Genomic DNA, 22,831 nt, shown 5'->3' with positions numbered 1-22,831 from the left:
TTATTTAGTTGGGGCAGCCCGTACTTTTTATTGGCGTCAGTGGCGTCTGACAGTGCGGAGCCAGGTCTGGTTTTTTTGGCTGTTAGTAATGCCAATTCCTTTGTAGACGCAAACAGTGTTTAGTCAGATTCTTAAATAAAAATGGGCTTCGCAGAATTTGGCGGTAATTATGATTTTTATATAACGTGGATAAGTTTTCGTCTAATTCGCGAATATGAAATATCCACGAAGGTTGCATCGAACCGAACGATAATTGTGCAAAAACTTGCGATAACCGTGACATAGGACCCTGGACAATGCGGTACCCAATAATAAACTTCACTGGGATTTTTTCAACCTTGCAGGCTTGACAACATAATACCCTGTTCCACCATTGATTTTTTTAATGATAATTGCAGGCGGTTACTGTCATTGCAAACGTTAACGATATTATTTGTCATTATACCGGGTGTTTCAGCAATTACTTTAATAGGTGATATTATTTTATAGTCTATAAAAGTGAGATACTTGGGAGACCTCTAATTTTTTCACTTTTCGTGGAAAACGAAGTACGTTTTTTTGTGCGGAATTAAAATCTATATGTGAAAATCTTGTTGTTCCTTTTGGGCTCTAATCAAGTTAAATATAGATCCAAGGCTCTTTTTAAATACATACTTTTTTCAAAAAATGATATGTAAGATGTGTCACAACGAAATATTTATAAAAAATGCCAGGGAAGGTATAAAACATATACTTACACCAGGAAAATTAGCGAAAATAAAAGAGAAACTCGAAAAAAGTCCTATCCGTGAGATTATTGTAAAATTGTCTAAAGGAACATAATACAAGACATCTCTCATCTCGTGAGTCAAAAACTTTTATTAGCTAACTTTTCTATTTAAACAAGTAAGTGAGGAAAACAGTTTTTTCACGAATGTATAAATCATTACCATGGAAAATATTTTACTACAGCACTATACTTTCTCTAAACTGACAGATAAATAGGTCTTTTTTAAATATGCAACAATCTATTTTTTATTGATTTTGATAATTCTTCAAAATATGCCAATAATATTATTACTGGTATCCAGCCGTCTGCCAATATATTCATTATAATTATTGTTTGTATCACGAGGTACAACGTTAAGTATAAAAGCCAGGTTATCGAAACTAAATAAATGTGGTCTTGTGGCTGAAAGCGTTACGCGTTGTCGTACTAATCTAAAGGTTCGGGGTTCGATCCCTGATGAGGTATGGTTTTTTTTCAATTAATATAATATTTCGAATGTAATTTTCTATCTTCCACATTTCAAGAGAAATATTTCCGCACCAGTTGCTGGTCACGAAGTGAATAATTTCTCACGGTGTTGCCAAATATCTGCTGATTCGAGGCGCGCTAGATTGCTTGTTAAATTCGGCCAGAAAATCGTGAAATAAATATAAAATACAGATAAGTAGGTATAGACCAAGCGAATTAAATTTTTACTCGAAAAAAGTCCTATCCGCGAGATTATTGTAAAATTGTCTAAAGGAACGTAATACAAGACATCTCTCATCTCATGAGTCAAACACTTTTACTCTCATCTCATGAGTCAAACACTTTTATTAGCTAACTTTTTCATTTAAACAAATAAGTGAGGAAAACAGTTTTTTCACTTTGCAGGGAAAACCATCAATTTTAGCGAAAAGTGACTCACGGACAGCTTGTAGGGAGTAAAATTATCTACAAAATGAGACTTGTTAAATTATTAAAGTCGGTTAATAAACAAAAAAGTTATTGCAAAAAACAAGAAAAGTGCCCATTTTTTAATTTGTTTATAACTATCGCATTTATTGTTAAAATTTTATAAAATCTATGACAAGTTGAGGGTTTTGACATAATTCAAAAGTGTGCCAAAAGTGGGCGCTGTAGGTGCAATAGTTTTCGCACAATTCTATTTGTTCATAACGGAGGCTCCAAAAGTTATGAACTTTAAGCCACTTTACAGGCGTTAATTTTCAACCAAACATGATTCTGAAAGCGTCATTGTAATCTTAAAGAAGCGACCTATTAAAACATGTCACCGTTTTTTTGACATTAACACTCTCAAATTGTGCATTAAAAAACCGTGCGTTTTTCGCTTATAAAGAATTTGAATAGCCGAGATATTGCAAAATTTTACAGCGCGCATCAACTTGAACTTGCGCTACGATTTAAAAAAAAAATTCTTATCTTGGCTCCTATTGGTCGTAGAGGGTACTTTTTGTTTTTCAATTTGTATTTTTTTGCCAGCTATCCATTGCATCTATTTTCGGTGAGGTAGCATAAATAGCAACAATTTTATTCAAATTGTTTATAAGCGAAAAACGCACAATTTGAGAATGTTAATGTCAAAAAACGGTGATATTTTTTAATAGGTCACTTAATACGTCTTTAAGATTACAATGACGCTTTCAGAATCATGTTTGGTTGAAAATTAACGCCTGTACAGAGGCTTAAAGTTCATAACTTTTGGAGCCACCGTTATTAACAAATTGAATTGTGCGAAAACTATTGCACCTACAGCGCCCACTTTTGGCACACTTTTAAAGTATGACAAAACCCTCAACTTGTCATAGGTTTTATAAAATTTTAACAATAAATGCGATAGTTATAAGCAAATTAAAAAATGGGCGCTTTTCTTGTTTTTTTGCAATAACTTTTTTGTTTATTAACCGATTTTAATTTAACAAGTCTCATTTTGTAGATAATTTTGCACACTTTGTGCTAAAATTGATGGTTTTCCCTGCAAAGTGAAAAAACTGTTTTCCTCACTTATTCGTTTAAATAGAAAAGTTAGCCAATAAAAGTTTTTGACTCACGAGATGAGAGATGTCTTGTATTATGTTCCTTTAGACAATTTTACAATAATCTCGCGGATAAGACTTTTTTCGAGTAAAAAATTAATTTGCTTGGTCCTATAATATGGTAATATGTACTTAGAAGAAATAATACGTACTACTTTTTGCAGAAACTTTATTTATAAAATAAAATTCACTGAGAAATAAATTATTTTCCATATCATGGAAATCGTGAATAGACTAATAATTATAAAATTTTGAATGTAAAAGTAACCTTCGATTTGAACATCTTTTCTAGGAAAGCTTCTTCATAACTTTAATGTCAATATTTATAATTTTGTTAAAAAATGTTATTCCTCGGCTTTATGTTACTTCATTTTTTGCGCCATTTTATTTTTTTTGTTCTGATAATAATAAGTCTAAATTCTCTGTCTGTAAGCAAGTAATATTTGGTCATTATTATAACTCAAATTTCCCATCAAAATAAGAAAATTTATCTATTTTCATGTTATATTTCATTTTATATTATCGCTGATATTTTACCTCATAAATATACAACAACGGATCCATGACAATCGGAGGTCACTAACCTCTCAAGCGTTTTTAGTTGGGCATATAGTTAAATAATGAGTAGCAAATAAATAACAATAGCCAAAGAATTTGAAAAATAGGAAGGTGGACTGGAAACAGTTCTATTATTACTAAATCTTTGTATCAATTGACGGGGATGACACCATGCGGTAGGCCGGAGATAAATCTGTTGCGCCCTTTGTGCCGCTTCGGTCTCTTTAAGCGCATTATTGTTACAAGTCAATTTAAGAGAGATGAAGGGACCAGATGGTGCAGTAGGGCGCGATTTTGTTTATGGTAATGGAGTCGGAGTGTCATTGTCGAATCATAACTCAATTAGTAGGTCGCATTCCGTTACGACGACCACCAAGGGTGCATACGGGTCGGTTCCGCAGGGCCGTATTCATAGTTTTTAAATATTCGGTGGAGGTCTGTTTATCTAGACGAGAGTAGTTGATTGAGTGACTTACTCTTCATGTATATTAACAAGCACGAAGAAAATTATGAATCACAATCATGTGATACGGAGCTCTCACACGGTTTGAAATATTTGTTCTTTTTCATATATGTATGCTTTTAAGTAACTTCAACACATACATTAAATAAAGATAACACTATAACTATGAATAAATAGTCCATATTATTTTTTTGCAAAAATAAATTCAAAACGGTTGCTGAAACTTATTTATAAAGGTTTTATAGGTACTACCTATAAAAATAAATATTCAAGAGAATAGAGGGCCTTGTTCTTTGGCGTCTCAGCAGGGAAAGAAAAATCGTATGCATTTTCCAGTCCTCGAATATCAGACACAGGGCAAAATTCGGTATATCTCTCCAATAGATTTAATTTCTCAGCGAGGAAAAAAATGCCGATCGACACCATAGTCACAAAGAGCCATTTTCATCATAAACGATATGCTAAATATACAGGGTGTCCCTGAAAAGGATGGACAACGCTTGACCACAGGTTCCTTGGATGAAAACAAGACTATTTAGCCTAACTTACCTATATATAAAAGTGCACGCCTACTGAGATATAGACTTCTAAATATAGAACAGATAACCTAGTTTTTTTCAAATAATTTGAAAACTGTTTTTCTTAGAAAGTACAAATTTGGTACACATATTTTTTTATATAAGGGCAAGGTAAATATAGAATTTGGAGATAATACATGTACAGGATGTCCTATTTCTAGTGCCTGTGCGCCACTGGCTATCCCGTAACTTTTTTGTGTGTATGCCAATGATGACAATTTATATTTTTAAAAATAAGCACTATTTTAGAAGATTTTTGTGCTCTTACAAAATTTCGATATCGTTTATGAATTTCGAGTAAAATTCGCATTTTTTGTACATTAAATATAGGCAAAAATTCCGATTTATAAAAAACAATTTATAACTGCAGCCTCAAAGCAGGGAATAATAATGAAAAAAACGTCACATTAAAAAAAAATAACTACACATTTTTGGTATTATAGTATTATCAATCAATAAAATAAAAATCCACACTAATATTTTAAATAAACAATATCAACTAATAATGTAAGAAAGTCAACATTAACATTTTAAATAAACTGATATTTGTAATCACATTAAAATAATATTACAGTAAATGCTCAAAGTTACTTTCTTGTTCTTAAACGCAAACATTAGTTTTTCGAAAATTAGAAATTATCCAATAATTGTGCGTTACCTCTCATAACATTAATTTCATGTTGTATTCTTTCCCATATTCGTTTTCTGTATTTACTGAAGTTATTTTAAACTATGGTCCTCAACGCTCCCCAAATGAAATAATTACATGGGTTTAGGTCCGGGGATCGAGGTGGCCATTTTAAAGGGGCATTATTTCCTCTACCTATCCACCTGTTAGACCTTTAATAACCTGTAATACCTACCTGTACCCTGTAATAACTGGTCTTTTAATACTCTATTAAAGGAACTTTTTGAAAGCCAACCTCTGCCGCTAAACGCCTTTTATTTACTTGAGGAATTTTTTCGACCCTTTCCAAAATTTGTTCCTCCATCTGAATAATTCCGGCCGTACATTATCCACGATTTAATGTTAACAGGTAAAAAACGTCCTGTTTCCCGAAGGCGTCTCTCCGCATTAGCAAATGTTTTGCGATTTGGAGTTCTTCGATTAGGAAATCTTTTAGCATATGTTCGAACAATAGCACAACAATTTCCTTCACAATAAACCAAAACTACTAACATATCAGTTTGTTCGGCAAAATTATAAATTGCAATAAAAAACAAAGTAAGCTAAAATTAAATCACAGCTAGCTTGACACAGAACCTTTTAATTATTGTTATGAATTTGTTTCTCTCTTATATGGCACCTCGTACTAGAATGTTCTATTTATCTTAAACTGATTTTATATTATTTAATGTGTAAAAAATGCCAATTTTACTCGAAATCCATAAACGCTATCAAAATTTTGTAAGAGGCAAAAAATCTTCTAAAATAGTGCTTATTTTTAAAAATATAAATTCTGTCGTCATTGAGGTACACACAAAAAAGTTACGGGATAGCCAGTGGCGCACAGGCACTGGAAATAGAACATCCTGTACATGTATTCTCTCCAAATTCTATATTTACCTTGCCCTTATATAAAAAAATATGTGTACCAAATTTGAAGTTTCTAAGAAAAACAGTTTTCAAATTATGTATTTGAAAAAAGCTAGGTTATCTGTTCTAATTTAGAAGGCTGTATCTCAGTAGGCGTGCAGTTTTGTATATAGGTAAGTTAGGCTAAATAGTCTTATTTTCATCCAAGGAACCTGTGGTCAAGCCTTGTCCATCCTTTTCAGGGACACCCTGTACATATGTAAATTTCCTCCTATAGTAAAGATGTCTTTATTTAATAAAATTTAATAAAAACAAATTAAACATGAAACTTTTCCGATGTAAAAATCACCTTTACGTAAAACACGAAATAAACGATAAATCTGACACAATTTTTACCTAAATAACAATCAAATGACAAAATTGTCCTGCCCTTAGGCCGTTTTTTTTTAGGTAGTTCAACTAGCAAGCATTTTTAGATGGACTTTAAGTAAACACAACAATAATGTAATAAGCCCTGTTTTACATTACCAATATTTAACTTTCATCCATTAAATTGGTCAAGTGATTCTCCAAATTGACCAATTTATTGATCAAAACTAAGGCCACCATAGAATAACAAATTATGATAACAATAGACCACAATAATAGGCTTTTGCAGACTGCAATAACATATTTAAAATTAAAAGTATCAAAATTGTAATCAAAATTGGTATTATCTAATAAATATTAAACCACTAAAAATCTACTCGGTCATTGTTTTATCAGTTTATCGAATAAAATACTGGTAAACGTGAAGCAAATTTTGTAATATATATCTTCTCCTTGCATGGCACGTCGTTTGTTCTTTCCATCATTTATTAATGTTTTTTTCGAGAGGCGCCCATTGAATTGATTCTATTTATAGCTCAAATAGCATTGACATTATTATTTTTTTATTTTGTCGTATTAATAACCAAGGTCTTCACATTGCTTCGCGATAGTCGGTAATGGGTTCTCTGAAATCGCTAAGACTTAAAAAAAATCCATAAAAATATTTTAATTCTGTAAAACGATTTAGAATCGTGTTTTTTCCGTCTAACACTTTTCAATATCGATTAAAATGAGTGTTCCTTAATCTTAATACTGGTAACGCTCTTGACGCGTTAATGTACGCCAGCGGTTATACAACATGTGCAAAATGTTACTATCATGTTCGGAGATACGCAAATAGAAACCCGTGCATTTGCCCTGACACAGGACATTCCACAAAAAAATCAATCGAGAAATTTATACATGTATGCCCGATTTTAAAATAAGCATCTCAAGGCTCGGGACCCAGACGAATTTCTTGGAAAAAGTTGAGCGTCACCAGTCCCCTTAGAAACGCCCAGCCGGTTGCGACCATCCAAAAAAAAAAAAACGAAGAACGTTATTTGTAACCGAATTTTACAACAATTTTTTTTTACCTTACCTACCAATCAATCGTATTTGACGGTACGTTTTTCGCGTATAATTTATGGCACCGATTCCGCTAATGACATTCGTGTTTACATTTGAATAAATTTATTTATCTCACCGCATAGATATCATTGACTATATCGCCACCCACATGTTTGACTAGCAATACTCGCAATCGTGATAACGCCAAAGTACACATTTGTGTAAGGATTATGGCTGCGATTAGTGGTATAATAGAATTTTGCGCCTAATGCGTTTCAAATCCCCATTGACATACAATTAAGTCAGATTATGACGCGATTTTCGTGTACGAATAACAAACAGCAAAGCGACGCAACAAACAAGATATTATCAGATTTTGGCAACGTTTTATTATTCCTAGTAGAACTTTAACCGTAAGATTTCTTACCGTTGGAACAGTTTCGGGATAAAAATAATCGGATTTTCCAAGTTGCGTAAGTTATGCTGGTTTGTACAGGACAAAAGTTGGCAAGCGCCTGAGATCAAGAGGAGGTATAATTGCTTTTAATTAAGATATTAATAAACAAGTCAATAAACGCGTTAGCGTCGGGTGGTGGGATTGTACAGTATGGCCAAAGACCTTTTCCGACCGAGAGAAACTCTATTCCCAACACTCGCCTTTTTGGCGCACCCAACGTCGTTTTCGGTGTATCACTGTAAACTGTTAGACACTTATATTGCCGTCGATACGTTTATAAAATCGTCAGTAAAGAAGATACAAATTGAGACATAACGAAATCATGAAACTATATTTCCAAAGGCGCCGTTTGGGAGAGGAGAAAGCGAGGCAATTGCTGCTGTTCCCTCGATGTGCGATAATAGTTAATTAAACTTACCGTGTTATAAAATTGTTGTCAATGCAAAGAAAATTATTCTTTATGACTAGAAAATAAGTAGATGGAGATACTTGATTGTAGATATTAAACAAAATCGAGTTTAAAACACTTATAATTATATATTTCCATCTTTCAATTATTATTTTTTACCCAATATGCATAAATAAATGCCACGAATTGCAACGGAAACTTGGCAACAGCCCACGAGAATGCTGTGTTTTTATTTGTAAGTTGGCAGTCTTGTATATAGGTATACATTTGCTATGTGAACGCTTGCACAGCTGATTGCTTTAACCTCTAATATGTCAGATAACGAACAGAGTCGGTAGAAAGGAAAATTTGTGACCAAAAGAAAGTATTGTTTGAGAATTAGAACAGAAAATAGCAAAAGCAGCAAAAACGCTGTTGAAGAGAAATTGTGGAGCCAGAACCTCCGCACACCGTTCGAGGGCATCAACTAATCGACATCGAGTAATGGCACAATGCATGCACTGCTCTTTTTGCAAAGAACTTTTACGTAATTTAGATTATCTACAAACTGTGATCACGAAGTGATTGGCGTGGAAAAGTTTAAATATTTAAACAATAATTGCAAGTAGTCAAAGTCGACGTTCGATCACCTTTCTAACGGAATGCTTCTGGAGAATTGGTATGCTGTGGTCGGTTGGAAGTAAGGGTGATTTTTGGAGTTTCTTCTCCGGTGTACGGCGTTGTCGAGTTCTTCTGTGCGACGTTTCGTCCCTGGAACGAGAATAAATAAACTAAATCGCAAAGCAAGAACTTCACATATGGACTCTTGAACACGCCAACTCCGGTATACACTCATCGCGTCAGGATGATGCCTGACTTCTAACGAACCTTGTTCGCGGGGATCACAATATGCAATCAACCATTTTTCCAGCGTTTTCTGCCGACCGTGCAGAAAATAACGCAGCAAACGCATTTATAATGAGCTGCATCGCTTTACACGCCGTCATTGGACGCGATGGACCACCCGGTACCAGCGGTATTCTGGGAGACAGCCGTGGACTTCTTGTTGCACCACTAAACGGGAGACACGAGAACACCTGGCTTCCATATACACTTTGTTGAGGCCACAATTTAGAAGAACTCGTATCTAATTATACTCTTCATCGTAGTATTCGCGAGATCATTTCTCGTTAACTTAACAGACGATCCTATGCAACAAGACGTACTCTGCATGAAGAACATGAAACAACTAAACTTGTACCCATGCAAGAAATGCAGTAATAGTAATAGTAACTAAAGATGCAACAACGAAAACAGTCATTTCACTTAGTAGCTTTGACATTTTTACTATTGTCATAATTTTCACTAATTAATACTATTTTATTTTCATCTTTTCATTTTTTTTTTCATCCTGAATCAGTCCCTGATTTTTACGTCATGTACGATTTACTCACGGACCTTGTACCTAGCATTAATGTACCCTGATATTTTAAATTTACATATAAATACAAACAATTTTTTAAAACACATACAGAGATAACTTTTTTCTAATATCAACTACTTTTATAGCAAATATTGTGGTGACAATTAACGTTGATAAAAAAAAAATCGTTTTTAAATAACTGCTGTCGCTGTACGAAGAAATGAAGTACATTTCAATGTAGCTTTATCAATATTGAATGCGAAGACACCAATAAATAGTTTACAAGCCATTAAATGATAAGATACAGTTTACCCTTCTTTTCCCTAGAATGCGATGGACTTCTGATAGTCCTACATCGCAATAATATAAGATGATCGGTTCTGAGAAATCTGGAATCAATCGGCGCTAGATAATTATTATCTAATTTCATATTAAACTGTAATAATCGAATCCTTCATTCGACATATTCAACATGAATGTCTTTAGAACTGAACGGTCTATTTATATCCGCATAAACAAAAATAATCGAGCAAAAAATAACCGCAAACAGGAACAGGGCAAAGGAAATACCCAGTATAGAAATTGATTGTACAGTGTAGAATTGGTAAAATTCAATAAACGATTGGAAAAAATGTTGGTAAAAGTCGAGGACGCGGTTTTATACATAATCATACTCATTTGAAATGGGTTTTTAAGAAACCACCAAATACAGATTATTTAAAATACCTGTAGGCTCCTGTAGGTCTAGTAAATTAAATAATGAGAATGATACTTGAAAGGGTATTAAAATCCTGACAGTATGACATAGGAATATCTCAATGTTTGGTTAATTTTTACATGTTTTATCGTGACTTTTTCTATAACAAATTATTCCATAGAAAAGCTTAGTCCGGTCGAATATTTTTCTACTGAAATCACTGTTTGTCGCACCAATTATCACTTGCAAAGTAAATTCTTAAATTGGCAAACATAATACATTTTATTTGTTATCATTGTTAACATGGCGCTCTAATCTAATGATTGTCACAATGAACTAATATGCTGCAATAATAATTGTTTGCAGATTAGCAGTTTTCTTAAATGTCAGTGGCGGTTATTCAATATGCGATGTGACGCTAAAGATAAATAATAGCACCTACCTCACAGTAACAAAAAATTCTTATTATTACTATGTTTCCAATACTTTACAAAGAGTATGTAGGTGTCTGCATGTTCACACGTTGACAAATCTGGACTGTAAAGGGCGAATCTATTATTTTTAGCCACGTACTAGCATAATTTCATTCAGAATCCGACAATTCCGTATTTAACAAAATCAGGAGACTGTATTGCATCAGACTGATCAGATAAAAAATTGGTTTGTACAATAAGCTTCACATTTGCTGGTATTAAGCTCATATCAATTCCGTGAATCGTGGTGCCGCGGTACTACTTAGGTATAGTACTCGACTACTCGCAGCTAACCGTAACAGTTTCCTCAGCGGAGTAGGTGTTGGTTACAGTGCAGTCTCGATTGCTATGGTAAGAGTTTTCCTAATATTTAAGAATCTGAAATATTCGGTGGTGTTTTTATAATATTTATACAATTCCGAACAAAGAATTGTTTATAATTAACATATCGTTTATTAGCGACCGGAAAAATTTATTTTTGTCCACTTAATGACGAAATTCTGGCAATATTTATTTTTAAACTTGTCAAATACACCAGTCACTTCAGATTTAGATAGTTAGGGTTATCTGAGGAGTATAAAATCTGAAAATGATATGATAACGAGTCAACGAATAGCGTACTTTGTTCAAAAAAATCAAGGTAGCCTCTTTCGTCAGACATAACTTTATGCTGTGCATAAAATTAAGTGGTTATTATGTTTTTGCGATGACCCGCCTTATTAATTTAAATAAAAAAATCATCCGATAGTGAGTATAAAAAAAGCTTTCGACGTAAACGTTTTTTATGTTCGAAATAAATAATATCAGTAATATTAAAACCAATAAATTACAGGCTTAAATTAAACCATTTTAAAGATGCTTAACTTAATCCTCCCATTAAAATCAAGAAGACACTTTTATATCCGCAATAATTTAGATTGGCGAAACGAGAATTTTGCTGATGAGAAACAAAATAATAATATTTTACGGAAGAACTGTATGTGACATGAAACAGTTTGGCAAGCACACATTTACTAGAATAAGCGGACTTTTCGTAATCTTGCAGAATAATTTAATAACGCGTATAATATTTGTACATTGATAAAACAGCGAAATAAATGTAATGTGCAAAATATGAGATTGGTTGCACACAACAGAGTTTCAAAAATGGGTATCCTTTGTTCAAATTTCAGATTATTATATTATACAATACACATTTGCCATTGCTCCGGTTGTTCAGATACAAGGTTTTAATTTAAAAAAATGTTACAGATACATATCTCTAAATATATTCTGAATAAATGAAAAAAAATAGAAACGAACTTTTTGTGTCTGTCCTTTTTGAACACACATACAGGGTGGCCAAATGAAAACGAAACAGAGCCATTTTCAGGAACTGCGTCAAGATTGTAGAAAAACGCTCACACCCGTCGATTTTAGATTAAAGGGGAACATTCTTTGCTGGTATTTTTGACTCCGGCACTTTCACCCCCCAAGCAAGAGTAAGCATCACCCCAAAATATTTAAATGGCTTTGGGGGTTGAGTAATATTTCTTTTGAAAGTTCTTACAATTCTCTTTACAACAGACTTTAAATTTTATAATTCCGCCCAATACTCTGAAAAAAATTTACATTTTAAAATTTAAATTATGTTTAGTTGCTTACTTACTACTTAGTTGATTAAATGTTCAAACTGATGACCGCCCGCTTCCATACAAGAATAAAGATTTTGTTCGAAACAACGTTCGCCCACATTCCGAAGCATTTCCGGAGTGATTCGACGGCATTCGTCGACGATTCTTTGACGCAAATCATCCAGCGGCGCTGGCTATGTTTTATAGATTTTACTTTTTAGGTATCCTCACAAAAAGAAATCAAGGGGCGATAAATCCGGTGTTCGTGGAGGCCACTCAATGCTGCCTCTTGTCCCAATCCAATTCCGTAGAAAACGTTGGTCCAAATACTGACGGGCAATTAACGCATAATGCGGAGGAGCACCGTCCTGTTGAAAAATAAAATGATCTACATCATACTCTGGAACATTTTCAATAATATCAGTCAAGGCAGGGTCAATAGCGTCTTCCAGTAATTGCAAATACTTTTGGCCATTTAAAACCAGGTAGAAAAAAAGGACCCTCCAGCCGGTCACCGAAAATTCCAGCCCATATATTTAATTATTCCGGTTGCTGTGTATGCAGCTCGTGAAAAACTCTTGGGTTTAAATCGGACCAATAGCGGCAATTGTGACGATTTACCGTCCCGTTCAAGAAAAGACTGCATTCATCAGAAAAACAGATGTTAAAAAGGAACTGTGGGTTCCCTGCTCGCTCACTCATTATTTCGCAAAATTGCAAACGGCGATCATAATCATCCTCATGAAGTTCCTGGGCTAAATGTATTTTGTATGGATGGAATTTATTCTTCTTCAAAATGGTTTATATGCTAGTTCGATTGATCCCAGACACAGATGCCAGCTGCCTCGTACATAATGTAGGATCAAGATGATGTCTCAAAACTGCAACTTCACTAGCTTCATTAACTATAAGTTTTTCAATTTCTCGTTTTTAATTGGCTACGTTCCCTGTCTCTTGAATTTTTTTTACTAACTCTAGAACATACTTCCTTCTGACATGCTCAGTCGATCTTGATGTTGTTCATTAAATAGCTGAGCTGTTCTATTCGCATATTTATTGTTCATAAAGTAAAGGGAAATGATATCTACCCTTTCCGCAATGGAATAAACCATAGTGTTTAATTTATTTTCAAAAACACAATTAAATAAACTACCAACTAACGCTTCCAAATAACACTAGAAAATAATTTGGAATCCACTAATTTTACGTTCATTGTATGTGTATAGCATTTCTGTTTTTTACAATCGTGTTTTTTTTTTTACGAAAGTGGTAACAAATCGCCAAAAACCAATATAACGCAAGAAATACTAAATTTATACCATTGCCGTACTTAACTCGAATGACAGACATTTTTACCGTTACTTATTGTTTGTACATTAGTTTCAACTTTAAAATCAAAATTCTTAATAAGTATTGGGCGGAATTATAAAATGTATAGTCTGTTGTAAAGAGAATTGTAAGAGCTTTCAAAAGGAATATTACTCGACCCCCAATGCCATTTAAATATTTTGGGGTGATGCTTACCCTTGCTTGAGGGTGAAAGTGGCAGTTCCTGAAAATGGCTCTGTTTCGTTTTAATTTGGCCACCCTGTATATTAAATATAACACATTTAATATACAACTTGATATATTTATGATAACATATGTAGATTGTTAACTCAGTTTTGCAATCAGTTTTTCAAGAAATTTGGTTCCTACCTAACTGAGGGGGTTGCAAAACCCAGTGGCATGGGAGCTCAAGCAACGGGAAACAAAATCTTAATTTTCATGAGTAAATAATAAAATATAAGTTCTTTATAGTTTCCGAGAAAAAAGTAGGTTTTTCTGACGCACGATTTTTCTGGAAATTGTGTACTTCTGCTCCTAAAAACCGCTAATAACTGAACGGGGTTTATAGACGAACTTGCAACGGTTTTTATATTTTTTACACGCGAACCGAGTCATATTCTGTCCGCCACTGGCCGATTTTTTAAGAAACCCTGATAAAAAAAATGGCAATCCGTCTATTTACCTACACGAGACCGCTTATAAGCGGAGCGTAGTAAACAAACCGGCACCGGGCAATTTTCAAACGCGGCACTAATAAAGTTATGAATAATCTCGCTCGATTGTTGCGTGAACGCCGTAGCCGTGGGCAGCAATCAGGCAGGTCTTGCGCTTGTTAGCGGCCGGTGGTCTTTGTCCCGGCCGGGAGATGAAGTCATAATTTTACTTTTTGCTGCCTCCGGCCGCTTATTCGTTAACGAGCCGCCTTTCGGCGTGTCCGCAAATAGAGAAAAAAGGACATCACCTGAGCGCGAGGAACGCACATGAACCGTCCCGGGGAGGCTGGCGGCCGCTCTCGTCGTCGTCGTCCTCGGAGGTATCCAGCGGACCCTCCTCGATCGACGAGAACGCGGCACAAAATGAAAAAATTGCTTCTCAACTCGATAATCTCTAACCACCAAAATAGTTCTGGTAGACAGACAACTATTTGGAATAAAGTTCCGATCACATAAAAACCCCGGCAGGATGATTTGTTTGTCTGTTTGGCCACTTTTACACTTTTTTATATTATATCAGCCATATTCAAAACAAATGACACTTCAAGTTAATATTTGGTATCACCAGATATCAACAGTTAATCATAAATTGCATTTAAACACTTTCCAAATGAAAATATTAAACCTAAAACTTTCTTCGAGTTTGTTTCATTTTTTCTAGAACCTCTTGCTTTTGGTATATCTCCTTGTTTAATAAAAGAGCTGTCGAAAGAAGACAAATGTGCACTGCCTAAACTTTGTCAGTGATCTAATTTTACCCGCAAAGTTTGCGGGTAAAATTATTTCCTGTAATATCGACCGATCTTCTATGATGGTACCCTGCCATCTATAGTTGAGACATTTATTTAAAGTTTATTAGATTTCGTTTGCGTATGTAAATTGAATCCCCCTGAATGACACTCGTCTGATTCTATAAACGCATCCCCGTCGAAAGTACCTAAAAAATACGCTTAAAAAAGCGAATACGGAAATGATACATCCGAACTTATGGACAACGAATTACGCACGTGAAGCGTTTTGGTGGGAGAGCGAGTCGTGCGAAAGTTTGTTCACCCGCCATTAATTATAATTTCCAGAGACCGGAGAGGAAGAATAAAAATGAAGTGAATAAACATGTTCTTTACTGATAAAAATAAGCCGAAACAAAAGGAACGGTAAGAAGTTCGCGGGCACATAACGCGAGCTGTGTGGTCAGCGCGATGCGGTGATTCTTTTTAGTCGGAGATCGCGCTTTTTCATTAACGGCAAGGCCGATCGTCGCCGTCGGCTGTCCAGGCTCGACATCTCTCAATTTCGTCCGGCCGATTCAATAAAAATCGGACCGGGCGACCATAAAATCCTCTAATTGGCACCGGAATACAAAAGTGCAGAATTTGGCACACACGAAGCTGGAGACTGAGACGTGCACCGGCCAGGTGTTATTAGATCAGCTATGCAGTGTTGCCAGTATTATACAGAACCCTTAAAATATAATTTTGTATAATGCATAGGTAGGAAAAAGTTAAATAAATAATCTTTCTACTCTGAGACAATACGCCAAAAATGTTATTTTCACGATTTTTTTCAGTTTAATAATTGGAAAATTAACTAAAACATACTCGAGGTATTTCCGTGCATTTCGCTCAAAACTGATTCATTTGAAATCCAATCAAGCCGTTTGCCCATTTAAACCGCCTTAATAGGTCCCGCCAAATTGGCCGTTAGCAACAAACGAAAACCCATTTTATATCTGTTTAATCGGAAAGAATACGTACGCGGTCTTACGATGTACTGCGAAAAGCGCTTGAGATCTGCGCGAGCCGTATCGTTTGGCAAATAAAACGGTTAAATCGGCGACAATAAAACTGGTGCAATAACTCTCGAGTTTTGCACACCTGTTGCGCGTAGACTTACGGCCTGCCGGGCCGGAGCAATCTAGCCAGCCGCGATTTACAATACATTCATACTTGGTGATTTCTAAACTGGTTCTCTAGTCTATTTTTAGCGGCGAGATTGTTTTGCCCAAGACTATTTAACAAAGCGACGCGAAGAACGCTTTCGTTTGGTGCATGCCGCGAATCGAATGAGTTTATATGTGCCTATGTTTTCCACAAAATTGAAAATAATGTTGTATTGTCATATCAGTAAGCATAACTATCATAAAATCAACCCATTATCCCCAATACATATACAGGGTTGGACAAAATGTCGGAACACTCGTGTACAGGGCGAACCATAAGTTTGATTAAAATATAGGACCTTTAACAAAAGTTTTTGTAGGTATTTTTAGTCTTTTCATTTACGTACTTTAATTTCCTACGCCGGATTTCTAAAAATAAAGTAGATGTTGGAAATTAAAGTACGTAATTGAAAATAATAAAAATATACAAAAACTTTTGTTAAAGGTATTTTTTTAATCAAACTTATGGTTCACTATGTATACAGGTGTTCCGACATTTTGCGCAACCCTGTGTAGTACCAATGTACTTAGACAGCTGACAGCTGCATAAAATAGTCTACACAATTATTATTTTATGTAGGCACATTAAAAAAATGTACAGAGTGATTCATTAACAATGAGAAAATCGAAAGCTGAAGATATTACACGTAAAATGGTGACCATTGGCGTAAACATGCCTTATCTGAAAGTTGATAGTTTCGGAAATACAGGGTGTTGAAAGTTAAAATTTTAAATCGTTTTTTGCGATTATTCTGAAAATATGTAGGTTAGGAACTTGGGTTAGGAAAATTTGTGAAACTGTGTTTTTTTAAGCGACCAATGCGTGTTGTAAATTCAGCGTTGCTATAGAGGGCGCCACTTACGACCAATTTTACCGAAACTTTAGTTAATAACTTTTTACCCTGTATGTTTAACATGAAACTTGGTTCAAAACCTGAAAGAGCTATCATTTTTCCATTAATTATGTACTCTTGTTTCATTTCGGTATCTCGATACGTTTTCGAGAAAAATCGATTTAACGAACACTACGTCTTGATATTACGAGAAATTTAAAGCGAAACAAACCAAGTGTTTCTTCATGTTATTACAACAATTAATGATAAAACAAATAAAATACGTAATTATGATTTAAAGTAATTGTTCGAAGAATCCATCGTTGACACTGATACACTTTACACTACGTTTTCTGAGATCTTCGAGTTTGAAACAACATATTGGGATTGCGTCTGACTTCGTTGGCAGCGATTTGTATCCTTTGCCACAACTCTTCACACGAACCAATAGATTATTTGTAAACTATATCTTTCATTCGAGGCTAAATAGAAAAATCAAGAGGATGAAGTCTGGTCTTCTGGGTGGCCGAGCAAAAATGCTTCCACGGCTTGAAGAAGCTCTACTTTATTTAAGAAGAGACATGTGGTTCATGTACGACGGAACCCCACCATATTTTTCTCGGCCAGTGCGTGCATATTTAAATGTAGTTTTTCCAAATCGCTGGATTGGCCATGTAAGCATTTTTGCTTGTCCACCCAGAAGTCCGGACTTCAATCCTCTTGATTTTTCTCTTTGGTCTTGAATAAAAGATATAGTTTACAAAGAATCTATTGGTTCGTGTGAAGAGTTGTTCCAAAGAATACGAATCGCTGCCAACGTAGTCAAACGCAATCCCAATATGTTGTTTCAAACTCGAAGATCTCTCAGAAAACGTTGTGTAAAGTGTATCAGTGTCCATGGTGGATTCCTCGAACAATTATTACGTTAAATCATTATTACGTATTTCATTTGTTTTATCATTAATTGTTGTAATAACATGAAGAAACACTGTTTCGCTTTTAATTTCTCGTATTATCAAAACATAGTGTTCGTTAAATCGATTTTTCTCGAAAACGGATCGAGATACCGAAATGAAACAAGAGTACATAATTAATGGAAAAATGATAGCTCTTTCAGGTTTTTAATCAAGTTTCATATTAGACATACATGGTAAAAAATTATTAACTCAAATTTTCGGTAAAATTGCTCGTAAGTGGCGCCCTCTATTCACAAATTTTCAAGTTCACTACATAGTCTCAGAATAATCGCAAAAAAAAACGATTTAAAATTTTAACTTTCAACACCCTGTATTTCCGAAACTATCAACTTTCGGATAAGGCATATTTGCGCCAATCTTCAGCTTTCGATTTTCCCATTGTTACTATTGTAAGTATTGTATACAATGGAAACTTAACAACTTTAATTTGCTAATTGGTCTTAAAAATGTATCAGTCAGTGTCAATCTTGGTGGCATATTACAGAGAAACCGAAATAAAAATAATTGTATAATTTTGTGGTAGATTCTATATTTAGCAGCCCTTGAGATTTGGCATTGACTTCTGACATACATGCTGAGAGGTCAAAATACTGCTTAAAGTGAAACAAGCCAGTCAGATCGAAATAAATTGCTTGAATAACATGAAATTACATATTTTCACTACATCCTGGAAATCTACGCTTCATCACGAAGCGCTTTGAAACGTCTAATCTTGTTTTTTACTTTTACGATTTTTTTTAAAGCGTTCTATTCGCAATTTGCTCGAGCCTTGACTTAAGGTCGCGCAATAAACCGATTGTTATCTTCGCTGCCGTCAAGACTTTGCGGGTCTCACAGCGAGAGATTGTTTCAAGCAACAGGTGTGTAAATTCCAAAGAAATTAGTAATGGAGAGTTTATTTTTAGTATTGTTACAAATCAACATGTTTATTTAATAACCGACTTAGATATTTATAGCGTAAACAAATATTAAAATGAAAGCAAGGCCATTTTCGATATCCAAAGATATACCATTTCGCCACATTTACGAATCCGCATGAGTCACATCCAACTACAGGCCGCAAGAGGCATGAGTTTATGACCAAGGATGGCCGTTTCCTTGGTAAAACCGTTTCGAAAGCCCAATCGATTTGGCAACGTTAAGTTGGGTGCGATTTTCGTAAGGTCAACGGACAGCAAAAACAGGAAACGTTATAATCGTATGGCAGATTTAAATAAAAATTGTCAAAAACCGTATATAATCACACATCTGTTGGATAACTGTCGATAAAGTTTTAATCTAACTGTAATTTAAAAAAATTATAAATAGATTTGAGGCCATGCATGTCTGTTTCAGACTGGTTTCAATTAGATAATCCTAATTTACTCGCCCCAATCGGCGGACACTTTTTATCGTCCTATTTCTACATTGCGGCCTTGACACGCTTGTCGTTATGAAATAATTTGAGGAATTGAGGATATATTGGATCCCTCGATTCGATTATCAGTTCCGGAGATGGCATTTTGGCGGTAAATAACTTCGCATAGATCTAATCACTCTGTCACTGATTCCTTCCGCGTTCGATCGTGTCGATTTATGAGATTGACATTACTCTATACCGGGCGTCTCAGTAACATCGATCCGGGCTCGAGAAAATGCCGAAATGAAATGTCTAATCTGTAATGACTACGACTGAAATATCCTTCGGGAAAACATTATTATCACATTCTCGGTTCTCGATTATTTAATCGCGACATGTTATTGCGCGATGCTGAAATCTAGTTCGTGATTGGTCGAAGTAAGTGGGAGTGATGTCAGCCTTGACGGATTATTGAACTTTGTTTGGTTTTTGTCATTTCACAATATATTTTTTTAATTGCTCGACTGTCCTCATGGGTTGCGGTGACGTAAATTGTTACTCTGATACATTGTAAATACGTGATATGAATAATTTATCAATAACGACTACGAATTCTGTGTAAAGGATTGTATTTTATTTGTACAAAAAGAATGAGATAAAAATAACAAACAATATAGAGAGTAATTTTAGATCATACAAAGCGGACAATATTTAGACCGCTCACATTTATACACAATATTCAGTCGTGTTTGTTCATGGCTTTTTGAATTTTGGGGTAATTTTTTACTCGTTTGGAACTTTGAATTCATTTCCTTTATTTTAAGGACGGGATTTTGTACAAAAAATATCGCCCAGCGTGAGTCACGAAACGGGACCCCGGCAGGTGCTGTTCTAGCGGCCAACGCTTCAAGTCTAATAATTCCGCTGCACCGGATATTCGTCCGATTTTTCAGGAACGGCTCCAATTTGTGTACATACAATCTTATAAGGAAAGAGAGTAAATATTTTATTAATCAGTAATAGATTATCGAGGACAATAATATTTTTTTATTGAGTAGGCAATAATTTTTAGTTAATAAGCTTAAACAATCTTATAATTACTATTCCTTCATTATAAAAACAGAAATACGGTTTTTAAAATTACATGTAGTTTCTTCTTCAAAAGTGACCTTAAAACACGTATAACATGGAATAGTCAACAGTCTAATGTTTATATTTTCACATTAACAATCCGATAATGTAAATTAACTGCTATTTTCAGTAAAAAAATATATACCTAACCTGAAATATTTTTTTACTTTGGCGAGTCGTATTAACTTAAAAACACTGCTTAATTACTAAAATATATAGAATCTTGCTACTAATTGCGTTTGGAGAATAATATGTATAGGCATAAAATATATATATAATATTACTGTATGTATTTAGTCCATTGAAATGAAGGCTGAACCTCCATTTTTTCCTCTGTCGATCAAACCTGGGCGCAAATATGTTTTCGACCCTCAGGAATCCGAATCCGCAAACATTTTTGACCTAGGTGATCAGGCAAGGGGTCAAAAGGTCAAAAAACCCGTAAAAAATAAGGTTTTTCGCAAATATCTCGTAAACTACGGCAAGTAGCAAAAAAATAATTGCACCATCGTGTTCCCAGGGAAATTACGATTATAAACAATTAAAAAATTTATTTAAGAAAAATTTTTGTTTTTAAAAAACAGATTACCAAGACAATAAAATGGCAAAAAAAATGTTTCAAAAATATTAAACTTGTCCATTTGTTTATAACAAATTTATAAACAAATAACGTTAAAAAGTTTTTAGCTAAGCTAATAAACGCAATATATTAATAGAAAAACAACTAAAATCAAACATTTGGTAAAAAAAATTTTTATAACATTTCCCGGATTTTTCATTTTTTGTTAACTTTAAAAAATCATTATAAACAAATGAAAAAACTTTTATAAACTTTTACAACGGAATCTTGTTTATTATGTATATAAAAAGACCTCCCAGAAAGAAAAAAATTTGTAGATACATTATTTAAACTTTTACAAGTTTTATGAAAGATTAATTCATTAACAATTGAATAACTAAGAAAAGTCAAGTTAAAAATTATTTTCCAACTGGGCTGTGTTCCTTCAAGTGTCTAGATGACACTATAATTTATTTAGATTTTTAAATTAATATTGAATACTATAAAAAAATTATTTTGTGTTGCACACTTTGCTTGGCGGCGACGCGACGACGCGGAAACCGCCGCCGCCGCGCGGAGCTATATTTTCAACGTCAAATTAAAATTATAAATAATGGAGCTACAATTCCTGACTTATTTTGCTGAAATTTTCTCCTCTTTCAGGATCTTTTTTGAAATTTCAGCTATCTTCAATATTTTTTTAGTTATAGTTAAAAAACGGAGACTCCCTTTTTTCTCTTCGTTTTTTGTTTATAACAATTGCTATTTTTAATTGCGGATAAATTTAAAAATACTTCTTTCTCTGAATATAATTCCGAATCCAATGTACTAACAACCATATTTTTAGGATTACAATAACTATTTTTCGCAAAAAAAACTCACTTCTCGACTAGACTAGTGGTTTCCTTCTTATCGGTAAGTAGCTACTGATTTGTAGATTGAAACAGAAATCTACCTGAGCCAGACCAATTTTTAAGCTGTAAATTTATTTTGAAACTACCAAGGCTACAATATAAATAACGATTTTATGTGGGACACCCTGTACGTAAAATTTAATCTTTATTCTTAATAAAGAAAAATTAGTACATATTATTGGTTTTTTATGCGTTATATTTTCGTACTACTTAAGCTTTACAAAATCTTATTACTTAGGTACCTACCTACTTTTAAAATATTACCCATATTTATATATCAAAGATAATATCAGACCATTATGGGTCCCATATTCTTTAAATAGTGTTTTCCGCAAAGACAAATAATTTCAAACATTTAATAACTGAATAATCTAAAGCTTATCAAATAATAGGAATGTTATGTCATGCCACCTGAGTATTTTCAAAGACGCCGCAGTAAAACGAATAAACAGGTGCAAAAAACGATCAAATCATTAAGGTTTTAGGTACTGAAATCTACGAAAATACTATCTTTTTTATATATAATTCCACATGTAAATATTCTTATAACATTTACTTGCTTAGTCCTACATATAAAATTGTTTACTTTTTATAAGTACGTGAAAATAATTGTTAAAATGTGGGGTTAGGATAATAGCAAACGCATGTTTTGCAAACGCTTTTTTTTAGTTATTATTTTATTTGGG

At 34.1% G+C, this 22,831-nt stretch overlaps 1 protein-coding gene across 3 annotated transcripts in view; it reads left to right on the top strand.

The window, feature by feature from the left end:
* LOC108913333 (ion transport peptide-like) overlaps positions 1-22,831 on the top strand; it is a 90,738-nt gene that overhangs the window by 59,051 nt on the left and 8,856 nt on the right. The window contains exon 1 of one of the 3 annotated variants that reach the window (XM_018718869.1): positions 11,082-11,149. The exons of the other annotated variants lie outside the window; for them this stretch is intronic. Coding sequence (XP_018574385.1) covers positions 11,147-11,149 — 3 coding nt within the window. The 5' untranslated portion in view covers positions 11,082-11,146. Of the gene's footprint in view, positions 1-11,081; positions 11,150-22,831 lie in introns of those variants that run through there. 3 annotated transcript variants of the gene reach the window in all.

Source organism: Anoplophora glabripennis, unplaced genomic scaffold (assembly GCF_000390285.2).
Source record: "Anoplophora glabripennis isolate ALB-LARVAE unplaced genomic scaffold, Agla_2.0 scaffold426, whole genome shotgun sequence".
Lineage (NCBI taxonomy): Eukaryota > Metazoa > Arthropoda > Insecta > Coleoptera > Cerambycidae > Anoplophora > Anoplophora glabripennis.
The sequence above is the reverse complement of the archived record's forward strand: the minus strand, read 5'-3'. Positions and strand labels throughout refer to the sequence as shown.